The 25,090-nt window shown below is 36.4% G+C and overlaps 1 protein-coding gene across 1 annotated transcript in view; it reads right to left on the reverse strand.

Annotated features, from left to right (window-relative positions):
- CCDC7 (coiled-coil domain containing 7) overlaps window positions 1-25,090 on the reverse strand; it is a 224,060-nt gene that overhangs the window by 54,971 nt on the left and 143,999 nt on the right. The window contains exons 40-47 of the mRNA XM_088150109.1: window positions 24,044-24,169; window positions 18,016-18,135; window positions 15,812-15,937; window positions 13,999-14,118; window positions 12,060-12,179; window positions 7,117-7,236; window positions 2,687-2,812; window positions 817-942 (exon numbers count right to left, since the gene is read on the reverse strand). Of these exons, the coding sequence (XP_088006235.1) occupies window positions 817-942; window positions 2,687-2,812; window positions 7,117-7,236; window positions 12,060-12,179; window positions 13,999-14,118; window positions 15,812-15,937; window positions 18,016-18,135; window positions 24,044-24,169 (984 nt within the window). The remainder of the gene's footprint in view (window positions 1-816; window positions 943-2,686; window positions 2,813-7,116; window positions 7,237-12,059; window positions 12,180-13,998; window positions 14,119-15,811; window positions 15,938-18,015; window positions 18,136-24,043; window positions 24,170-25,090) is intronic.

Genomic DNA, 25,090 nt, shown 5'->3' on the forward strand with positions numbered 1-25,090 from the left:
TATTCAATCCACATAGATGATATTGTGCAGCCTATATGAGGCATTCTGAGCCATAAAGATTATAGTGACTGCTTTAGCTGCTTCACTCAAATTAAAGTTGCCCACTTTGCCCAGGGACACACAGGGAAGCACCATTCACAGGCCAAGATTCTTTCTGACATTACTCAGTGAAGTTTTGATTAGGACAGCAAAGAGTATCAATCCCTCATGCTCCCAGTCAGTATGATCTATAATTGCACTGTAACTCCTTTAGGAAGGGCATGAAGACTAAATGGGGTTGCACACAAGCAAATAAGATAATACAGTACCAGTAATAGGTATAAAGGAGACAGTAAAATCACTTTTTTGCAAGAATTACACTTTTTTTCAGCAGTATAAAGTTTGAATACAATCACTGCTAGATGAATAGTAGGTCAGGAGACTTATTATATTATGATAATGTCTGAAAAGATTTCACCTAAGGTCCAATACAAATTTTTGCCAAGGGCTTCAAGCATGATTAAAATTAAATATAATCAAGCACAACTCAAATATGGGGAAAAAGGCAGAGAGATGAAATCTCATTCACTTCCTGCTGCATTGTCACATTTGTCTAGTGCTGATCTTGAATTCTGCTTTACCGAATTTCTGGTTCAATGGTGGGAAAATATGTAACCCAGTTAAAGCCCCAAGAAAGCCACTGAATTACCCACAGACAAAGCTGATACTAGGGAAGGGGATGGTCATGAGTTAGTATTAACCTTCATCTTCCCCCGAACTTCCTTTTTTCCCTATTGAGATAGCTTTAAATATAAATACGCCATTTTATTTACTTACCACTGGGTCTTATAACTACAAGTACTTCTGAAGCATAACGTTCCGCTCTTTGAATATTCTTTACTGTTGCCTCTAACTCTGCAGTTAAATGTTTCCTTTGCTCAGTTAGCTGCTTTTGTTTATCCTCTACAAAAACATTTCAGATCAATTCATAAAAAATATTAAAATGCATAAATACGCTGTACAATATTGCAATCAGTATTCAATATCATCTCACTTATTTACATTTTAATGAGCATTTTTACACAGATTCTTAAATTAACTGAGTTAAAGTGCATAATCAAAGCGTTCTTTGTCTTAATATCCAAGTTGACACCATTAAACAAATTACAGCTTAGAAACCAGGATCTTAACCATATTTTGAAATAATAATTTGGCAAACAATGTTTATCATTAAGTCTGTACATATAATTACAAACCACTTTGCTATGCAATATCAGGAACTCTTAGATGGCTTTTGGTTTCTAAATATATTTCAAACATGTTTTAAGACTGGTTTATGACCTATTTCATGAGAAAGACACATGTATGCAGTCCACTAATTCTCCTTGACCTCTTAGATGCTTATTTATAATCAGTTATGGGTCTTTCAGTCCAGAGTCATTAGTGATAACTGGAGGCAGTATATTAAACTGGAAGGCAAGTTTCAGGAAGTTCATCTAGGAGTTAACTGCTTTACTGTCTGACATTTTCTCTAAGCTATTTAAAGTCTACATAAAACTATGTCTGGAGGAAAATGTCATCATTAAGTACATGAAACCAAACTACTATATATATTCTTTTCATCAAATTCAGGTGAGTACCTCTTGAAAAAGTATTACTATATGACTAAAGAGTGATGTAAAAATATCTGCTGTAAGTAAATAACAAACTATTGTTTGGATCCCAGCCAGCACAACTACCATATATTAAATAAGGTGAAATGACATATTGTCAATGCTTCGGAGTCTTTTGCAACTGCTTTCATAAAGTATTTCATCCTCCCAATACCTTGAAAAAACCTGTAGTTAGTCAGCTAAAACACTGAGCAAGAAACTCCAAACTCTAAGAGTTTGCTGAATGTCCTACTTATGTGACTATTAAAGCAGGAACAATTTTTCTATAGCCATGTCCATTTTCCCTGGCAAATGAAGCACCTTAATTCCAGATGCACATGGTCAATATTATAGCTGACAGAATGAGAAATCATCATAAACACACTACTCAGATTGCCAGGTTGGGCAGCTGCAAGAGCCTGAGCTTCTTGTAGCCCTTTTAAATTTTCCAGTAACAGTTGCTGCTTCTCATATAACCCCTTTTCTGCAAAAAAGGTTTTAAATCAACTCTTAAAATTTAGAGGCTTCTTATTGATCAGAAAATTATAATGAACAAACACATTTTAACATGGATAATTTCATATTATATATAAATATTTTCTCTATTAATTCAAGTCTTAAGGGCAAAGAAACAAAATAGAAGAAATGTACCACAACGCCTTTAGGATTTTCTGTGAAGTTCTGAAATATATTCCTTCAGGAACCCACAAAAATCTTCCTGACAAGGTACAAAGTTCTTTGATAAAGGAGGAAAAATAGTGCCCATTCTGACCTCCTAATCAGTACAAAATAAAAACTGAAATTCAAAATCTCAGAACAGATATTTGAGAAATACCTATTTTCTCAAGATTCTATTACAGCTTTGCAATCTTTTTATCATATAAATTAATTAATTACAGTATTTTATTTCATTTTAAGACAAAAATAGGAACTAACTTTTTTTTCAGGCATAATTGAGTTCATTCTGTTTCCAATGATGAATGCCATTCTGATGGCATTTATAACTATTTTGTTGAGTCAAGACATCTATTCAAGGTTATTTATTGTTGACTTACCACCAGGTTGTCTAGCTAGAAATTTTTCTGAAGCACCTTGCTGTAATACTAGTATTTCCTGAAAAACTTTCTTTAGTTCTTTAGACAAATTTCTTCTTTCCTCAGATAATTCTTGTAGTTTATGCTCTGTAAAAATATTTAGGCCAGTTCATTAAAAAAATATTGCCCTATATACAATACATGCATATAATTGGTATGTAATATAATCTAAAAAATGTGAAGGTTAATGCTTAAAATTTACATACTGCTTTTTTCATTCTATAGACAGCTCTATAAAGCTATCATAATTATATATTGAATTATAAACTTTGTCTGACAAAGTCCTATAAATAAAGGCCATCAAAAGTTTTTCAAAAACACTGACTTCCAATTTGACTAAATTGTATTTTTTAGCTGTAATATTTTTGTAAAACAATTGGCTGCATTTATTCATTTAATTTTAGGAGAACAGATATCAGTGAGACTCTGGTTAAAAATTAAACTGTTTACCATGTCATAAATCATAATCTATTGTTAATTTTAACTAGAGTTGATACAAACAAGCTTCTTTATTAAATACAAATTGACATTGGCCTGTTTTCACTGACCACATATATGATTAAAATTATTTTAACAATACAGCAAGCTGGAATGAAGAATTTTAAATACTTCCTTGCAGCCAAGTCACAAGACAGCTGGAAAGATATAAGCCTCAGACTTGTTGAACCATCTACTATGAATAAAGTCTAAAGTAAAAACCAATTATCTAGTGTATTATACAAATGTGAGTACTGGAGAACAACCATTATGTATAATACTGTAGTGTTTGTCAAGTTGTGACTCTAAAACTTTACTGGATCACCTGTTTCTTGCTCCCTTCTTTTCCCCAGGGTCAGAAAGGCCTTCCTGACCACAGCTTCCATCTGTTTCTCAAGAAAGAGCCATGAGCCTAGAAGGACCTTCAGACTGTGAACTTGCTCTCTCTGGGGGAACACAACCCCATCAACAAAGACGGTCAATCCCATTGTCATAAATCTTTTGAATTCAGCTCCCAGTTTCCTTCCTAGCAACTTTTACCAACCAGATGGGGCAGTGATCCAATCCACAATCCACAGGTGGTAGGGCTGAGATCACAGAGAACTCTATCCATTTCTTCAAAATTAACAGGCTCAAAAACCAACCAGGTTTATTAGGTAACCTAATAAGATATCACATCTATCATTTCACTAGTTTCCATCCACTTAGCTTCTTATTAATGATTTTATTCACAATATGCCTGGCCCATACTTCCCTAATAGGGTCTGAGATACTCTAAATAGTGCAACTGGCCAACATTCCACAGATGCAATGGGGGTGGAAAAGTAATTCCATTTTGCTATCCTTATTAGTGCAGCATACACTCATATTTTAGTTCATACCTATGTCCTGTTACACTTACTTTTTGATTTCTACCAGTGTCATGCCTTTACTAGCTTCATCTCCCAGAGCTCCTCAGAGAACCAAGGAGATCTCTGGAGACTGATAAGATCAGCAGGCAGGAAGAGGTTGTGCAGGGACAATACTGTCAACTGTCCTGGTTGCCTCTGAATTACAGAGATTAACAAGACACACAACAGCTGTCACCACCACAACCACCCCCATTGCTGAGAAATCCAAGTGTGCTATCTGAAAATCCTCCAGATCCATTAGGCACTTGGGGCAAGCCATCCTATCTGGCCCTTTCTCTCTGCAAAGGCAGGTGGCTCCAGTGAACTCCATTACTATAATAATATAATTTTTGTAGTATTACCCTAAAATTTAAATATTAACATTTGCAATTATACACAATTAAACAGTGTTTAAATCAAAGATCATATGAAAGACCTTTGATTTAAACAATGAAGTTTCAAAGCAAGACACATTCAAGTAAATATGATTTCAAAATGACTTTTAGGATATTAAACCTCTAATGTAGAAAAACAAGCAATGCTCCTTATTTATCTTTTAAGTCTTTTAGATCTATGCAAGCTCTAAATTTAAAAATAATAATCTATAATCTACAAAATGGTAATCTCCTTCAAATTGAACTTCACATCCATGTAACTTTCTTGGCAGCAGTACAGAAATGATTTCCAATTCCCTTCTTTCAGGTTATTTTTTTCAATTTACCAGTCTAGCTTACAAACCTGAAACACCCTGATGGAAATCCATTTCCAGGTCTGACCCTGCTTAGCTTCTCAGTGGGGGAGGGACTAAAATGACAATATGGTATTAAGAAGATCCATAATGGAATTTTTTTCTGCCCCTTTTAAGGTTTAAGCTTTTTATTCTTATTTCATTTACTTCATACCTTTGCTTAATTGGCCAGTTATCTTTTACACTCTTGGACTTTAATTGGCTATTTAAACATTCATATCTTATACCTGAGGAATAACTCAGAAGAGACCACATCCCTCACCTGAACAACCTGGCAGGTACAGCAATGAAAAGCAGCTAAAAATGCCCAAACCAGCCAGAAAAAAAAAAGAACTGGAGACATTTGTGGAAACCTTTCCATCTACTATCCGCTATGTTGTATCTTCAGCCTCTTGGACAGTCTGCACACACAAGATCTATACCTTTAACCGACTCTGCTTAATCTTCCCTTCCAGATGACTCAGAAGTAGGCTCATAAAGCCACCTTTGGAAATTCATCATGGAGGTATGTTTGGGATGCTAAGCAAGCATACTCTTTTTACTGCAAAACACAGTAATTCTTTTATCTGAGAAACTTCAGACAATTGGCATGATACCTGACTGCCTCAAAAAGGCACTCTGGCTGAAGGTTTCAATAAATATTCATTTGGTTTCTATTCAATATTGCATTGTTTATTTTGGCCCAAGTTGAGTAACTCAACAACTAAAAAATCCTTTCTGCTGCTCATAATTAAATTCTATGAAGGATCTTCCTTGCAGGTCAGATATAATTGAGCAGGACTCCTCTCCAATTATATGCTTACCTTTAGAGGGGTCCATCACAGTTGTATACTAGGCCCAACTCTGTCCAACATCTACATTCATTCTCTGATTCAGTGATTAAAATTCATAGACATTCATGCCTCAGATTGGCAGATATTCCCCAATTCTGCTATATGGACATGATGCCATTATTCTATTCCTAAGGGGACAGGTGAGTAGAGGGAGCTTTACTGCCTGTCTCAAATTGCCCAGAAGAACAATTGGTGATCAGTTAACAAAAACTAAGATAATGGTTTTCTCAAAAAGACCCACAGCCCTTGGGGCCCTATCAACAACCACACAACTGAGCAAGTTAACACCTTCAAATACCTTGGGACTATATTTAAAGCCAATGTGAGGAGGGCTGCCCATGAGACTTAAGTTGCCATTCTTGCACAAAGGAGTACCTTAGCTATTTTACAATTCTACCATATGCAAGGTTTGTTTGTTGGCCTTCTGCCATCAAACTTCTTCAGGCAAAGATTCTATCACAACTTCTATTTGGGGGAGCATTTGGCCCATATAGTAACTTCAGGCCACTTGAAATCATACGATCTAGATTTCTCAAAGCTAGGGTTTGGTACTCCCAAATGTATTGCTAACATTATCTTTAGGACAGAATGCAGCTTCACCAGAGTAGAAACCCGAGCAACTATCTACTGGCATAAATTTAAATGGATTCCATCTGGGCTGCTCTACCTCACTCTGAGCAATAATTTCCAGTCTAGCTCAAAGAGGACCCTTATCCAGAAAATAATCTCTTGAAGTTTACTCCCACGTAATTTATGTATATTAAATAGGGATCAGGCTGATCACAAAGTTCTGCTGGATTTAGAGCTGTAGTTCAATCTAGGTCAGCTATCCAGTTTCTGTAGGACCCCAACTGTTTTTGCTGGGAGTGTCACGGAATCTTACCTTTATACTTCAGTCTTTCCTAAATACCGGTGGGCCTTTACAAAGACATGTTCTGATGTTTTTCCTTCTGCACTGCTAAAACTATTATAACCTACTGCTTGTGCCATTATGGTATGGAAGCAATCAAAGCAATTTCAAATGTGCTTTTCAGCTGTAAATTATATTTGCCCTTATGCCAAAATTTAATTTCTCCTTTTTTAATAATAATGTCAGATCAATCAGATGATTATTATGTAGCATTCCTATTAGCTGACAAAGCATTCAGGTCACTTGCAACATCACCAAGTTCTGTTACCTAACTTCATGAATGTGGCAGATGATGCATCCTGAGAATAAGTTCCTCCTATATTAATTACTTGTCTTTTTGTATTTTGTCTGTTTGTTGTTGTTTGCTGGCCTTTGCCTGTAATGAAGTTTTTTATTTGATCTGATTAGCTTCTCAACATTTGCTGAGCCTGCCTAGCACTGACAGTAAGTTCAACTTTAACAAAATAACTGTAATGCCAAATAAGTATGTTCAGGACTATAGCAGATAACAAGAGAAATGATAGGATACATACCACTTACACTGCCTGGATCAATAGCAGCAAGAATCTGAGCTTGCTGAAGTGCATCCCAATTGGATTCTAAATACGTCCGTAAAAGCTGCTTCTTTGCAGACAGTTGATTTAATTCCTTTGCTGTAAAGAGTATTTTTAAATTACTTTGTGAAATACTTTCAAATGTATTTACTTTCAAATGTATTTACAAAGTCTCACAAAATAAAGATATCCAAAACTGGATTGTTAGCAGAAATAACAAATATTGTACATATATATGTAGCCATTTATTTAAAATATTTAGATCATATTTAATAATAAAACTCCTCATAACTAGTTTCTAAAATACTGGTAGTCCTCAGTTAACAAAACCACTCATTCAGCAACCATTCAAGGTTATAACAGTGCTGAATGAGTGGTGGTTATGACTGCCCCTCAAAGTTCCAGCCGTCCCAGCACCCCCATGGTCATGTGATCATGTTCTGGGCACTTGGCAACTGGCTCACACATACGACAATTGCAGCATCCCACAGTCACATGATTGTAATTTGCAACCTTCCCTGCCAGCTTCCCATAAGGAAAGTCAGTGGGGAAGCTGGCAGGGAAGTTCACATGTTGCTCGGGTAAATCTCCCCCACCTGCACAGCCTCCCCCAGCCCCTCAGCGCTTGTGCTACATCTCGCTGACCACCCACACAATCTCATGTACCCTCCCTGAGCCTCGCTGTGCTTGGCCATGCATCTCCTGCCACCCACACACGCTCATGCACTCTCTCCCACCCAGCAGCAGCCACCCCAAGCCTTGCTGTGCTTGTACTGCTTCAGCTACTCATACACACTCTCCAGCCACTTGTGCACCCTTATGCACCCTCCCCCACCCAGCAGCATCCACTCCAAGACCCACCTTGGTCATGTTGCACCTCCCTGGCTACCCACACACCCTCCCCAGCCACTCGCGCACCCTCACACACACCCTCCCACCTGGCAGCAGCCACCCCAAGCCCCATTGTACTCATGCCATGCCTCTCTGCCACTCACACAGCCTTTCCCACCTGGCAGCAGACACCCAAAGTCCCACCACCACTCAGGCACCCTCTCCCACCCAGCAGGTTTTTTTTATATGATGGACAATTTAGAACTTGTACATACATGGAGATACAAAAATGGTGATGCAAAAGAATACACCTATTTTTCTGAAAGACATAGATCTTTTTCAAGAATTGATACATTTTAGATATCTAAGAATTTGGTTACTAGTGTTCCCAAAGTGGAGATACTTTATTTATTTGTTTGTTTCGTATTTATATAGCCGCCCATCTCACATAAAGTGACTCTGGGCGGCGTACAACAATTAAAAAGAATAAATACATAACAAACAATTATAAGTAAAAAACTATAAAAACACACAAAACAGGAGGAGATAATATTAATAAGGGAACCATCGCAAAATCTCCCCAGCCCCCTGGGACCCCCAGGCCTGATCACATAGCCAGGTCTTGAGGGATTTGCGGAATATTAAGAGGGATGGAGCTAATCTCACTTCTAGGGGGAGAAGATTCCACAAGGTGAGTGCCACAGCAGAGAAGGCCCGCCTCCTGGGACCCACCAAATGTAATTCCCTGGCAGGCAGGACCAGCAGCATGTCTTCCCTGCCAGACCTGATGGGACAGGCAGATGTAACTGGGGAGAGGCAGTCCCTCAGATAATCTGCCCCATGCCATGAAGGGCTTTAAAGGTCAAAACCAGCACCTTGAATTGGACCCGGAAGCAAACTGGCAACCAACGCAGCTTGCAGAGCAGAGGTATAACATGTACTGCTCTAGGGGCACACATAGCTCCCCACGCCACTGCATTTTGCACCAGCTGAATCTTCCAGTTACTCTTCAAGAGCAGCCCCATGTAGAGCGCATTACAGAAATCCAAACAGGATGTGACTAGGACATGAGTGACAGTAAGTAGATCCCTCTGATCTAGGAATGAGTGCAACTGGCACACAACATGAAGCTGTGCAAAGCCCCTCCTAACCGCGACTGCCAAATACCTTTCAAACCACAATCCAGTGACTTTAGCATTTAAAAGAAAGAAGAAGAATTAAAGAAATCCCCAAAAAAGAAGACTATTTCACAACAAATTAAACTCTTACAACAGCAATTGTCCACAGTAATAGAAAAGGAAGTAAAAATGAACTATGCAAAACAAAAGAATTCTGGATTTGCAAATAACCCAGGGAAACGGTTGGCATATAAATTGAGGAAAGAAAAAGAGAAAAAAATGATATTAAAATTACAAGATGGAAATACCATAATAACATATAATTCAAAGATACAAAATATTTCATCAATATTATTCTAAATTATATAAAGGAGAACTTTCCCTAGCAAAGGTTGATGAGTATTTAAAGAAACAAAACTTACTAAAGATCACAGAAAAACAGAAACAATTAATGAATGGACCTATGACAATAAGGGAAATTTGTGAAACCATAAAAAAGGCAAAAATAGGGAAAGCGCCTGGACCAGTTGGTTTACGAGCCTCTTATAAACATTTTGAAGATGAATTACTACAACCATTGCAAAAAATGATGAATTCTATTTTACAGACTGGAAAGATATCAGACAGTTGGATAGAGGCTACTATAGCATTAATATCTAAAGAAGGTCAAGATTTGACTTTCCAAAAAATTACCACCTAGTATCATTATTGAATAATGACTATAAGTTATTTACAATAACTTTAGCTGAGAGGATGAAAATGATTTTACAAGACTTTATTCATGAAGATCAATGTGGGTTTTTACTCAAAAGACAGTTGAGAGATAATATTAGAAATGTATAGGATATTTTGAAATACTTAGAACAACATAATGAAAAACAAGCTGCATTGATCTTTCTGGATGTAGGAAAGGCCTTTGACAATTTGAACTGGACTTTCTTGTTTAAAATTTTGAAGGATCAGGACTTTGATAAGAATTTTATTAAATGGAGAAAATCAATTTATACCTCACAAAAGGCACAGATAATTGTAAATGAAGTATTAGCAAAACCTTGTGAAATACAGAAAGGGACAAGATAAGGATGCCACTTGTCACCATTGTTATTCGTCTTAGCTCTGGAAGTACTGAATAGAGACATAAGACAAGATGAAAAAATTGCTGGACTGAGGATTAAAAGGGAAAAATAAATTACAGGCCTTTGCCGATGATTTGGTGATAATTCAGGAAAATCCTTTAGAAGGAATAGAAATATTAATGGAAATATTAAAGGATTTTGGTGCATTAGCTGAATTTAAAATTAATAATGAGAAAACGAGATGTTAACAAAAACATGAGGATAGAAGAGCAAAAAAATTGATGGAAAAACTGGTTTTAAGATTGAGAAAAAAGTGAACCATTTGGGTATTATAACTAATATGAATTGCATGTTATTTCAGAACAATTATGTTAAGACATGGAATGAAATTAAGAAGGATATGCTAAGATGGAAGAAATTACAATTGTCATTGTTGGGGAGAATTTCTGTGATAAAGATGAATGTATTGCCTAGAATGATGCTTTTGTTTCAAAAAATACCTATTTTGACAACTGATGTACCATTTAAGCAATGGCAGAAAGATATATCTAGGTTTGTATAGTAAGGGAAAAAGCCATAAAATCCTCCAAGATGCAAAAGAATGAAGAGGATTGGGACTGACTGATTTGAAATTGTATTTTGCAGCCTGCTGCTTAGTTTGGATGAAGGAGTGGGCGCTGCTGAGAACAAGAGAATTTTAGAAGTAGAAGGGCACAACCTGATGTTTGCATGGCATGGCTTTCTATGGTACGATAAAGTTAAGGTTAATGTAGCTTTTAAAAATCACTATATTAGAAGTGCCATATTGAGAATATGGAATAGATATAAACCCAGACTGTGCCCAGCAATGGCTTCATGGGTTGTAGCACAAGAAGCATTTAATAGAAAAGAAACAACAGGCAACGAGAGATAGTTTTTGTACACACAGTTAAGAAAAAGATTTAAGGTAGATAACAGAACATTTGGAATTGAACAGCACAAGATAGAGTTTAAAACTGAACTATGATACAGTGATAGAAAGAATTGTAAAGATTAATACTCCACTGAAACCAGAACTCTTCTTGTTAGAGCTAATGGATAGACAATTAGAAAAGAGTTATGAAAGATATATAAGTTCTTTATATACTATAACTGCTGTGAGATTATTATATGCACAAAAATGGAAAGATTCTGAAATACCCATAATGGAGAAATGGATGGTGAAGACAACAGGATTAGCAGAAATGACAAAAATGACTTGTCTGATTAGAGAAAGGACAATAATTACATTTATTAGTGACTGGAAACCCCTTATGGACTTTTTGCTGAAAAAAGAAAAAAATGAACTTGTGATTTATGGGTTTGATGATTAGAAAGGGTAAACTATGGAAAGAAGGAAAATATGTTGTAACCTTAGAGAGAGAGGGTAAAATATAAATGTACTTGTAACTGCTGTTAAGAAGACCAGAAACCTTTTCTTTTCTTTTTTTTTCTTTTCTGTTTTCTTTTCTTTCTCTTTTTTCTCTTTTTGTACTTTTTTACTTACTATTTACTTTACTTTTCTCTTTCAAAATTTGTATTGTTCTTATTTTTTTGGAAACAAAACATTAAGAAACTCAGACTGGCTCCACTCTAATTCTCTGGGGTATAAGGGGGAGCGGAGAAACAGAATCAGGCTTTCAATATTCTGCTACTGTAGTCTATATTGATAAATATAGTTCCAGTCAAACTTACGGACTCAGTTTCCTGGTTTGACCTACCCCAAAGAGCTGACACCATGGCAGCTTGATGGAAAGATGCTTGGTTCATGCTTCTCTCCTCCACCCCAATGGTCACAATTATGATGACCACAATTGGGCTTACAACTGAAAAATAGACACATTAGGTAAAAACTATATTTCTTTAATTCATTATGTACCTATGGGTTGAAGATGTTCTACTGAGGCATAGTGGTGTACTTTTTCTATATTTTCCTCAATTGCATTTAATTCTGCAGTCAGTTTTCTTCTTTGTTCAGCAAGCTCCTGTAGTTTCTGCTCTACAAAGTAAATTTCAGGCCATTCTAGATATTAATGCATGTTGACAAAAGTATACTAAATGAAAACATACATTTGATATATATTTTAAAATATTACTATGTGCACTTATCCCCCCAGAAGTTCTGCTGGGGGTGTTCCTGGGAGGGATGAGCAAAGAACACTGAGAATGTATGCCAAGAATATATATTCCCAGCAGGGTCACCCAAGTTGTGGTCTTCCCAGCTGCCCAGCTAAAGCAAGCAGGCACATATATTGGGCAGCAGCAATATAGGAAGGATGATCACTTTAGTCACAGTGGCAAAGGTATCAATTCATACTGCACAGGAGAAGCCAATGGTAAACTACTCTTATATTTTTACAAAGAAAACCACATGAATATATAATATAATATTGAAGCACAAATGACCAAGCTCACATTATCCTATTTCAGACCCTATGGAGAAGGCTCTAATGCTGGGAAAGATGAAAGGAAAGAGAAGAAAAAGACCAGCAGCAAGGTGGATAGACCCAGTTACAGTGGCGATGAGTGTACAGTTGGAAGACCAGAATGACCAAGTTAGGGACAGAACGTCATGGAGAAAACGTGACTGATCGTTAAGTTCAACATAAACTTGATGGCACATAATCAGTCAATCAATGTGCATTTATAGTGCCAGTCGAATGTTCAAATTAGTTTTTATACATTATCACAGTAATCAATACCTAGTTTTCACAGCAGGAAGATTAATTATTTTCTCCAAATAACTGCCTAGGAATTAGAGGAGCAAAGGATTTACATTAGCTGAAAACAGGTGTTCTTGAAAATGAGGGTATTGGCAGAAGGTACAGATAGCTGCAGACATAGCTGCTGAAAGCTATGATTAGCAGTCATCAATAATTTGGCAGGGGATACTCATCTGGTGAATTTTATTCTTTTTTTATAATGTCTAAACAAATCTTCTCTCACTTCTCTTTCCTTTCTTATGTAGTAACCTTTTCCATTCTTGTTTTTCCCTCTCCACCTGTCAGGTTCAGCCCAAGAATAACAGTGAGACAGTCCAGAACAGTTTAGCTCCTTTATTAGTTTACACCTGACAGAATCTCGCCAGACTAAATCTATACCACAACAGTAACTATAACCATGAGGCCCCTAGGGAGGGGTCAGTCTCATTCTCTTGGCTTTCCCACACTCCAGCTGGGGACTGAGGAGGTCTCTCCCCCCACCTGGCAACCTTGAGCTCCATTCCAGAACCCTCCCCGCTCATGCCTTCCATCACACCACCCTGCATGATTATTTTTTTTTCTGCATGCAATGGAAAGACAAAGGAGAATGTGGGGGGGGGGGTCTGTGTGTGCAAAAGAGACATGGGTTTCTCTGTGTGAAAGTGGTTTGTGTATATAAGATAGAAAGACTTGTATATGCATAAAAGGTATCAATTAATTTTTGTCACAGTTTTCTCACTACAAGTTTCCCAATTATGGAATTCTCTCCCAAAAGATCTAGTGCTGGCATCCATGTGATATAGTTTTAAATCTCAGTTGAACATATACTTATTCACCTGGGCATTTGCATGCTCACAATAGCGGTAGGAACAAAGTGTCTTTTAATTACTGTACTCCCATTGTTGTATTATTTTATTTTACAGGAGTTTATTTTCACTGCAGTTAATAAAATGCTTTTTATGCAATATCATTTTTATTTAGTTAGTTTTTGCACGCTGCTCTGGCTTCCTTTGGAAGGAAGAACAGTATAAGAATTAATTAATTAAATTATAGTAGTGGTAATACTTCTTGTTCAAGGCTTTAGTTCAAAGCATGGGGAAATACAGTAACCCTTACCACTGATACTGCCCGGCTGAATGGATGCAAGAGCCTGGGCTTCATCTATCTCTTTCTGATTGGACTGCAACTTTTCTTGTAATTCTTTCTTCTTCACTGATAGGTCATATAATTCCCTTTCTTCAGATAAAAATGGTTTTAAAGTTATTCCATGAAAATAATTATATCTTACATCTCATTTGGTAAAATGCATTAAAAATATATATGGATCATTTCATTAAAATGGCAAATATCTTAAATATGTTAAAACAAACTGAAAGACAAGAAATAATGACACTGTAGTGAAGGTATCTGAAAATATTATGCAACTCCATTATACAACTCCATTTAGATTGACAACCAAAAACTAAAAAAAAAAAAACAGATTTCAGACAAGAGAACGCCAAGGAACGTCAAAAGATTTTTTTCCCTCTCGGTTATCTCTTTGGAAGGACAATGGAAAAAGTCCCAATCCTCCCTGCTTTTCAATCTGTAGGAAAATAGCATCTTCACATACATTCATCAGTATTGGAAGATGAATATGTTTATTTTTAAAAATATGAGAGGCCATGATGATAATATTTATGTAACAATGGACTAAAGAAGTAGATAATTTCTGAGATATCAGGAGTTGTAACTACTTTCCCAGTCCTTAAGGCCTTAGGCAAAGGCCTATGATATCAAAAAAGGCATAGCTAACTTTTTTTTTACCTTGTTTTCCCAGTGCTTCTGAGAAGTAAACCACTGTCTTTCCCACTCTTAATCATCTAAAGCCCAAAAATACAGCTCAAAATTGGGGGACGGGGCCATTTTGGGAGTTTTGGAAGTTGCAAAATGCAGAAGGCCCTCTAATAAAGCAAAGAAGTAGCAATGACAAAAATTTTCAGCATGTTTTGTTGTGTTGTTGGGGGCAGCACTCAGAATGAGAACGGGAACAGGAAACATCTGGGAGGCATACTGCTAAGATTCCGACCCTTAAACCCCATCCAATCCCAAAATGTTCTCAAGTCACACAAGTGAGAAAATAGTAATTTCACCACTGAGGTTCAGCATTATGGGCTCAAGATGCTGGGGTTTATTCATCTTGGTCTAGGGATCAAACACAATTGTGTTGTACATCCTAGGTGGCACTATGTTTCCTCCTGTTTCTGGTCCTATAATTATAGATATAATTCCCTATGGAATCAGTGCCAACTATTTAAATATTGGGATACTGTTTCTTTAAAATGCTGCTTTTCATAAAGAGTCCATAGTTCACCGAGTCCATTCTCTCCACCATCTTCAAAGGATCAAGTAACAGGTCATTCAGAAGACAGCTGTCTAAGGGACCCCTGTAAGCCGTTCACATTCAGATTAATTGATAATGGGCAAGGGAGACGACCAATCTGGGCTGATAAGCCAGGTTCCCATGTTTCATAGTTTGCCAAAAGTTTATTCAGCTTAAACAATGTACTGATCTTATTTGCAAGCCAAATATTTAAAAGCTGTTAACAGAAACCTAACACTTTTTTCCCCACCTAAACCTTAAATGTGCTAATTTTTGTATTTTTATTAGGCTTATTCCTAGGTGAGCCAACAACCTAAACAGAATATAAATGCCCATAAAAGCTGCTTACTGTAATCCAGGAAAGATGCCTTATTATACCTCCTTTGCCTCTGATAGGTTCAACGGTTCATGTTGAACGAATGAAAGGGATTTTCATGATCTACACGCAATCGTATGATTGACTTATGTCAGCTCTCAATAATGTCAATGTGGCACAATATGTGAAAGTGAGGAAATACCTAAATTTAACACCTTCTTTAAACATACATTCATTTAATCTGTACTTACCAGCAGGTTTTCCAATTAAAACTTTTTCTGAAGCAGCACTCTCTGCTTTTAGTAGACTAACTGTAGTTTGCCCTAGTTCTTCAACCAAACGACTTTTTTCCTCAGCAAGTTTATATAATGTATGCTCTACAAAAATCAGATCAATAATAACATACATGTTGAAATAGCTACACTATATGCTATAGTCAATTGGTCTATCACATTATCTGGAAATTTAAAAATTAGTATTTGTATTTATAATATTCATTGGTCAATCTAAAGTTCTCACTCAAGGCACAAGTGACCAAGTTCAAATTATCCTATTTTGGACACATTATACAAAGACCTAGCTCTCTGGAGAAAGTTTTAATGCTGGGAAAGGTAAAAGGCAAGAGAAGAAGAGGACGACCAGCAGCAAGGTAGATGGACTCAGTTACACTGGCGATGGGTGCACCATTGGAAGACCTGAAAGACCATGTTAGGGATAGATTGTCATGGAGAAAATCTATCTATGTGGTCACTAAGAACTGACAATGACTTGATGGTACATAATCAATCAATCAATCAATCATAATCAATATTCACTGGATGTTAACTTGATTTCAAAAAACCTTTCACACTTATTAAATTGTTGTGTTGCAAAAGAACTTCACTAGGAAAAGGCAATACAGGACAGTCAAATCAGTCAGTTAAAATACAGTCCCAGGTATTATTTTGGGGGTTGGGATTTTCCTACACACTCCCATTTATCACATGCTGACTTCAAAGTACAAAAAAGGGTGGGAGGCGGTGGTGATTACACTGATGTAAGATAAAATGAGAAGTAAGGGAGTAGATGCAAATAAACCTTCTGCACCTAGGCTTCACAGTAGTATCTTAAAAACATCCTGGGACTATAACATTCTGGGACAAATTCTTTTTCACAGTAATGTAAAATATTAGACCAAAGAAAAAATACTATAGAATAGTCATTTACAGACTTATTCTTCATTCATATTTTCTAATCCCCTTTCAAGCTGATTATGTTCTTCCTTTTATCTGCCCTGAATCTCCCACTTTCGGTTTCAAATGAGTATCTAACTACTAATTTCTTCGACACTATGTGTGGTGTAGTGGTTAAGGTGCTGACCTAGAAAGCAGGAGACTGTGACCTCTAGGCCTCCCTTAGGCATAAAAGCTTGCTGGGTGAGTTTGGGCCAGCCACTCTCTCTCAGTCCAACTCACCTCACAGGGTTGCTATTGTGAGAAAATAGGAGGCAGATATAATAGGTATTGAGTTGAAACACACACACACACACACACGAAGCTGGGATAAAAGTACAATAATAATAATGATAATGCCCCACATTATTCAATTTCAACTAAACAAGCCAAATATTGTAACCCTTCCTCATAGGGGAGATGTACTGACCCTGCTGTTTAAAAGTACAATGCACAATTCTTTTGAGTTAGTCCTACATGAGTTTCCATTTGGATTTAATTTTTTCAAACCTCCAATTGCTGAAAAATGATCCATGATCCTATACAGATAGTCCCTTACTTGCAATTTTTCATGTTGTGAACTTTCACCAATATGAACAAGATGGACCCGGAAATTAGAACTGGAAGTTGGTCCAGATGTCAGAACCAGAAGTCCGGAGAAGGTGGGAAAGGGTTAGTTTGCAGTGCGCAGCAGACTAAACCTTTCCAGCCTTGTCCTGCCTTCCGTTTGCATTGGAGGTTTGCATTGGAGTTGGAGTTCCCAGAAAAGGTTAGTTTATGCAGCACGCTCTACTGCTGGGTGAAGCAGGAGAGGGGGCGGAGGTAGAGGGCAGGGGAGAGGGAGCGGAGGTGTCCTGCCTCGCCTGGCAGTGGAGTGCACCTCACCCCACCGGCTCATCCTTTTCTCCCCTCTCCTCCACTACCACCCCCTCTCCTGCCTCACCTGGCAACCCATTAGCAGCAGGAGATAGGGCTCCTCTGCCCACATCGCTGCCCTGTCTGCTGCCTCCTTTTGGACTTATGAACAGCCTCTTGGAACATAAACTGTTCGTAAGTAGGGGACTGTCTGTACTTTGATTTCCTTGAATTTGGAATACAACTTCAATTCCTACAGTCTTCTCTAAATATTGTTTTGTATTAAAAGAAAAACGCTCTTCTCTTCAATAGAGGGATACAATTAACAAGAAGGGAGTTATGAGGATTGAAAAAAAAATAAGCAACATTTGAAATCGATTGATACACACCACTGACACTGCCTGGCTGGGCAGCTGCAGCAACTGAAGCTTCGTCTAGTTCTCTCTGAACAGATTCCAGTTTTTCCAATATTTCTTGCCTTTTTACAGATAACTCATATAATTCTCCTTCTGTAACACATTAATATTTTAAAAAATACATCAACATTGTTATTACTTTTGAAGTTGTATTAAATATTAAAACAGCTCTTGGACTTCCAGGGGATGTGGAGGATGAGACAGCCAGAGTTTATGTTAGCTTTCAAGTCTTAAATTATATTCTATTTACCCTCTTTTGGAGCACAATCTCTAAAGCTAATTATTTATGAAACTTTATCTTGGGTTGCCCAGAGGGAGGACAGAGTAAAAGAAATAGAAAGCCTTACAATTTATTTGAAACCACTGGAAATAAACCTAGTGATGGTACTGTATTGGCATACCTGAAGGTTATAGGGACCAGAAAATTGGTCATTAAGTGGGGTGGTTGTTAAGCAAGTCACCACACGACCATACCTGATTTTACGACCATTTTTATGACAGTCGTTAAGCTAATCACTTCAGTCGTTAAGCGAATCACGTGGTTATTAAGCGAATCCAACTTCCCCAATGGAGTTTTTTTAACGACCATGTGATTTGCTTAACAACCCTGTGATTCACTTAACAACCATTGTAAAAAGGGTCACAAATCGCAATCATGTGACGCAGGGGGTGGTGCAATGGTTTGCGATGGCCGTAAGTGCGAGTACAGGTCATAACTTTTTCTGAGGCCACTGTAACTTCAAACTGTCATTAAACAAATGGTCATTAAGCTAGAATTACTTGTAATATAATGGAACAATTGGAAAATATGTGGTTGAAAGTATTGAAATTTACATTATGTTACAATCTTAAAGAGAATTTTTATAAAATGATGTATCATTGTTATATGAAAAATTATCTAGAATGTATAAAGGTACTTCAAATCTATGTTGGAAATGTAAACAACAAGAAGGGTCATTTTATCATGCTTGGTGGATGTGTAAAAAACCTAAAAAAAATTGGGCTCAAATACATTCAGTGATTCAGAGGATTTTAAAGATTAATATTCAATTGAAACCAGAACTTTTCCTCCTGCAACTGATGGATAAACAGTTAGAAAAGAGCCATGGAACACTGTTTTTACATATAATAACTGCAGCAAAATTATTGTATGAACAAAGATGGGAAAATCTGGCAGTACCTACAACAGAGAAATGGTTGAAGATGACCGAACTTGCTGAAATGACTAAATTGACTTGTTTGATTAGGGAAAAGACAATATCTATATTTATTTGTGACTGGAAACCCCTTATGGACTTTTTGCTTAAAAAAGAAAAAAATGAACTTTATGATTTGTGATTTATGGTTTTGATGATTAGACACAATAGACTATAGAAAGAAGAGAGTCATAATGTAAACTTAGAGACAGAGGTTAAAATATAATTGTATTTAAAACTGCTGTGAAGAAGATTGGAAGCCACTCCTTTATATCTTTTTTTATATTTTCTTTTTTCAACTTTTCTTCTTTCTTATTTTTAATCTTCCTCTTACTTTTTCTTTTTTGCACTTTTCATTTTTTCTTTTATCTCTCCCTTTTTCTTTCTCCTTTCTCGTTTTACTTTAGTTTGTATTAGTTCTTCTTATTGTTGTTAAAACTCTTAATAAAAATTATATATATAAAAAGATATTAAAGCTGAATTATAGAAATGAAAAACAACTTTGTCCACTGCAAATTCCACCTTCTAAGACTAGGTAAATAAGTAAATGAAATCCTTGTGGGAATGTAGCAAAATAACCTGAAAACATCCATCTCTGATACTATCACATTTACATACTAAGAAGATACAGGCAGAGATTTTAAAATCTGGGCTAACCCTAACCCTCAAGCCACACAGACCTATGCTATACTCTTCATTTTTTTGCATGTATTTGTCTATATAATTTTATCCTACTTTTCTGGGGTAAAAAAGGGTCCTCAAGGCAATTCAAGCACTTCAAATTCAATACCAATACCAATTAAAAGGTAACATAAAGTGTTACTGACCATATGGTCTCAGTATTTCTGAACCCTCTGATGACTTCAGTGATGGCATTTGGATGGAAGAGAAGATTATACATGAACTCTAATCTAGGCAAAAATAACTTATGTTCACCATCTCCTTCTCTAATAGACTCAACGATTAAAGGAAAAAGGGAACGCTAATGCCTAAAATTTAAACAAAAAAGGTAAAAAAATATTAAAATGTTAAAGGAGAAGACATGAGAAAGAAAGTCAATTTAAGAGATTTATGTCAATTAAAGCCATATGAAATAAAAATTCTAAAATACGTGTTGTGGACCTCAGGGTCACCATCTTTAAAGATTTAATTGGAGTTCTTTAAAGGGTTTGCAGGACTATGTGGCTCTTCTACCCTGAAAAGCTATGACTACTGGTAGACTAAGAAGGGTGATTTTCTAGATAAAGATGAAGTGAGAGAGGTGGTCTGTAGGCCTACTTGGAGGAAAGCAGGAGTTTCTTTCAAGCTTCCTAGAAAGAGATGTGTATATTATTTGTTTTGCACTCTCTGGCATTAGTTTTCTAGGTAACTTCTTTAATCTGATTGGGTGATGGCTTTCTCAAAGATATTGTGGTACCTATGACCCACATTTAATTAGTTTTCTCCTTTTAGTTTCCATGAGTTTAAGTGTAGCCACTTGGGCCTGAATGTGAAGTAGCCACTGAGTTAAGAGATACATACTATTTTGAAGAAACCACTCTTGTGAGATTGGCAGGTTCATTATCTTCAAGAATCAAGATACTTGGCCCAGAAAAATGCTATTAGCATTACCAATGCATATAGAATTTCAGAAGATTCTTATTAGGAGGGAAACAGGGAGAAATGCATACAGGAGACCTATTGTGTCAGGCTGTGGTCACAGCATCCACTCCTTTTGTTCCTTCTGATGGGAACCTGGGGGAAAAATCACTGAATTTTGCAATTTAACAGAAATGTGAATATGTCTGACCAGACATTATCACTGTGAGCATGTCTAGGTTCCAGCTCAGCTAGTTAATTCTGTTGTTGAAAATTCTTCTGATATGATATATATGGATGGACGCAATTCAGTGCAGACAGAAAGGCAACTACTTCTGGGTGCAAGAAATAAGGTTTTGTTCTCATTCATGACAGCTTTTGCTACAGTGTTGTCTATTATAATCAATACATGATCCTATGACGGTTGTTGAGCATAGATGCTAAGGCTTTCAAAGAGGAAAAGAGAAGAAGAGAATAAAACTGTACCAAATTCTGGAACATGGAAAATAAAATAGGAGAAAAGGGTGCAAGTGAAAAAGGAGATGGAATTTTTGAAGGAATAAAACTTTTCTATTGTCTTCACATTTGAAACTTATCTTTTGGCTATACTGATTTACCATGTCTTTTTTTTAAAGGACATTTTAAAGTTGGTGGCAGAATTTACTTGGTATTCTAGGAATATCTATGAAATAATCTGCCCTTGTGGATTATTTCCACCTATAGTACTGAAGAAATGATGATGTCAGAAGTGCTGCCTTCTCCAGCAGTTTGGGAAGTACCCTGTGTATTGGAAGGCGAGTTGTTGTACTTGAACATCTGGCTGTTTCAAAAGGTCTGTTAAGAGTTAGTCTCTGGAACAAAAAGGAAATCATGGGGATGAAAAAAAAAAGTAAAGAAACTGAAGGTATTATGGTTTTCTGGTAGTATCTATGAGCCTTTCTCCCCAAAGGGAACCAGAAAAAGATATGAAACCAAAGGTAATTTGGAACTTCCATCTAGATTCCAGGGCTTGAGCCATAATATACTGTGTCCAGCAATATCTGAAGAGGCTGTAGAAGATAATTGGATGCTAAAATGGTATCAATAATGAAGACTGAAGCTTTAAACATTTTCAGTAAGGTTCTGTGCATTTTCTTGGACCTTGGTTAGGATCAAGCAAAAATAATTTTTACCATAACAGAGGCTTTTGATAATATTTATGAAGGTTTTATTGCATAGGCACTGGTTCCATGTCACTTATATACAGTAAAACCTCAATTTTGTAAAATAGGATTTTCAAGGAATATCTCCCCATCTTCTAGAGTCACTACTCTTGGCAACAGGACTATAACAGGACTATTGATCAACTGAATAGTAAGATCATGCACTGCAACTTAGGAAAAGTTATAGTAATTCTATTACAATGTCAAGCTAAAGATGGAGGGTTTTTATTTATTTACAATATTTCTATATCACCATAATTACACATCTGTGGGTGGATTACAAACAAAATGATTTAAAACAATGAAAGTCTTAAACATCATAACAACTCTGAAAAAAAATCATTAATTTTTTAAAATGCCCCTCATCTGAACATATAAGTAAAGCCAGAAAAGTCATGCTTTAAACTGCTTTCAGGTGGATAGCTAAAGTGGCATGTCAGATTTGGAGGAGGGAAGGGGCAGCAGGAGGAGGGGTATTTTCCAGAGGATTGGCACAGCACTACAGAAGTGTTTACCACTCGCTGGAGTGGCTTGCTTTCTGCAAAAATTACAGCAACATTTATATGAGGCTGGATAGTCTTTTGTACCTATTGCTGCAGATTTTGAATGGAAAAACTTTTGGAACAAAGAAGTAATCTTCATAATGAAATAACATGAAAGCCTTCATTCATTTCAGTATCAAAATCCTAGTCAGACCATTGCCTTTCATCAGGTATATATTGAGTTCATGACAAGTTAGTTCTTAGTCTAGCATTCCGTGCATTTTATAGATACTGTATTCAGTTTAGATTCTTGGTATGAATATGAGTAATTTGGGGAGTAATTTGTATAAGTAAATAGGTTACTTATACATTGATGATTAGATGGTTCTTTCTAAAACAGATATATGCTAGATGATGAAGCTGAAACTATTCTTATATTGGTACAAAACATCTTCTGAAAAAAATGTAGAGGAATGGTGCCTCTTAAATTTTGGTTTAGTTTTTTTAGTACCTTGTTTTCTGTTTCTTTTAGCATGTTAAACTTTTGTTACTATGAAGAGGAGACCTAGATGAAGATGATAAAGGGAGAGAAAAGTGACTGCTTTTCCCTTTAGATAAACTGTGGGGCTCGTATATGTTTTTAATTATAATACCACAATACCATATCAATTTGAATCAATCTGTTCTCTGGCACTGGGAAAAGTAAGAGTTCATCACTGAAAATCCCAGAAAACTGTTTAAAAAGGCAAAGATGAAGAGACTGACTGTTGTGCAGTCAAACTCGGAAAAAGCAATTGTTATGCTTTGCTGACACCTGGTGGCTTGACATGGTCTTACCACCAGAAACTGTAGTCCATGAGTTCCTAGTCTGATAGATCAGGAAAGAGGTAGCTGGCTGAGAACTGGCCATTGGACAGCTTATGTTCAAGGACAACTAGTCTCTTTCATTGTGTTAGTCTGGAGATAGAGAGAAGGATTGGGAATAGGGTTTATTCCTTTGCTCTTACTGTACATATAAGTCTTAAGATTTTTCACACTGCTCATTGGGAAAAGTCCTGATGCAGGAGGTCACATAGCTCTCTGAGTCAATAACTTTCACAGAGTGTTTTTGCTGACTTGCTAAGCTTGTTTCCTGCTTTCTTCCTAATTTTTGCCATTGTTAAACAGAGCAAAAGCAAACGGATAGGAAAGGGTGAAGGTAAGCAATAGGTTTTTTTTTATGGTAAAATATACAGAATAACCATTAGAAGCAAATTAAATAGTGAGGAGAAAAAGGAGAAAAGGATGTGTAAGTTTTCCAGTTACTACCCATTTTAACAAGAAAAGACAAAATGCTCTTGAAAATAGTCAAGAAACTAAATCAGTGAGGTTTCATCAGGAGAGGGGAAGAACTATGTTATTCAATTTTCTGTCTCTAGAATCCAGAAAGAATGATGAGACCTAGTCTGTATGTTATCCCCAAATCATCAGAGCTTCAATTCAGAAGCAGCATATGCTTAGTAAATATTTGTAAAATTCACAATGTAATTTATTTTCTCCTTACCAGCAGGTTGTACAATAGAAACACCTTCAGAATTAAGTTCCTGTGCTTTTTGTATTTCATGCATAGTTGTCTCCAGATTTGCAATGAGAGATCTTCTTTGCTCGATTAGTTCTTGTAGCTTATGATCTGTAAAAATTATATATAACTTCATAAAAATAGTAATACACTTTGAAATCAATCTATTAGCAGGCTATCACAATTTCTATCAAATATCACATGTAAATGATATTTGCTTTAAGCAGTTCAGTGGTTATTTCATCTGTGACTGATGCTTTTCTGTTTGACAGCTAGTTGATTGCTTTTTATAACCTCTCTCTAGTGAGGTTAGTTCCTGAATATATTTGCTTTCTAAAATGTTCCTGTCATTCTAGAATCTCATTTGTAAAGGTTTTCAACATAATTTTTCCATCTTCCTTTAACCTCATTTTCTTCTATCAGAACTTTTCCACATTTACTTTTGAATATTCCTATCTTAGCAATACACTTTCTTGTAACTTCTCTGAGCTTCTTAAAAAGATCTCTAATTTTCCTTTTTGTGTTATATTTCTCTGCCATTCCTTCCTTGGCATTTCTTGTTTGATTATGGTAGTCTGCAGTCAATCATCATGCACCCTTGTTGCCCAAACCTTTCATTTTCTTTCTTTTTTACTGCCTAATACAACGGCTTACTCAGAAAACTGCTTGGATCTTTCCCTCTTTGAAATTTTGGAAATATTTTTTCTGCTCCAATTTTCTTCACATGGTTCAAGTTCATTTCTACATAACTTACATGTATTACATCTGTTCCTTAAGTGTACTTCATTGATGGTATATTCTGACTACATCTGTATTTATTTATTTAATTCTATTTATAAGGCCACCAAATCACAAGTGACTCATATTTAACCATGCATTTGAGTCCAGTAATTTGTGCCTGGTTCCATAGAACCTGAAAATGTCCTGGCTGACTAGACTGAACATCTTCTGTGTCCTATTATATAGTATGTTTGCTTCTGGTGTTGCCCATCTAGTCCTGTTCAAGTGCAGAGTTTGTTTATGCTGTTTGAA

The sequence above is a fragment of the Python bivittatus genome, unplaced genomic scaffold, assembly GCF_059951505.1.
Source record: "Python bivittatus isolate LINGU-HERP-01145 unplaced genomic scaffold, Pbiv_v1 ctg000610_np1212, whole genome shotgun sequence".
Taxonomy (NCBI): Eukaryota; Metazoa; Chordata; class Lepidosauria; order Squamata; family Pythonidae; genus Python; species Python bivittatus.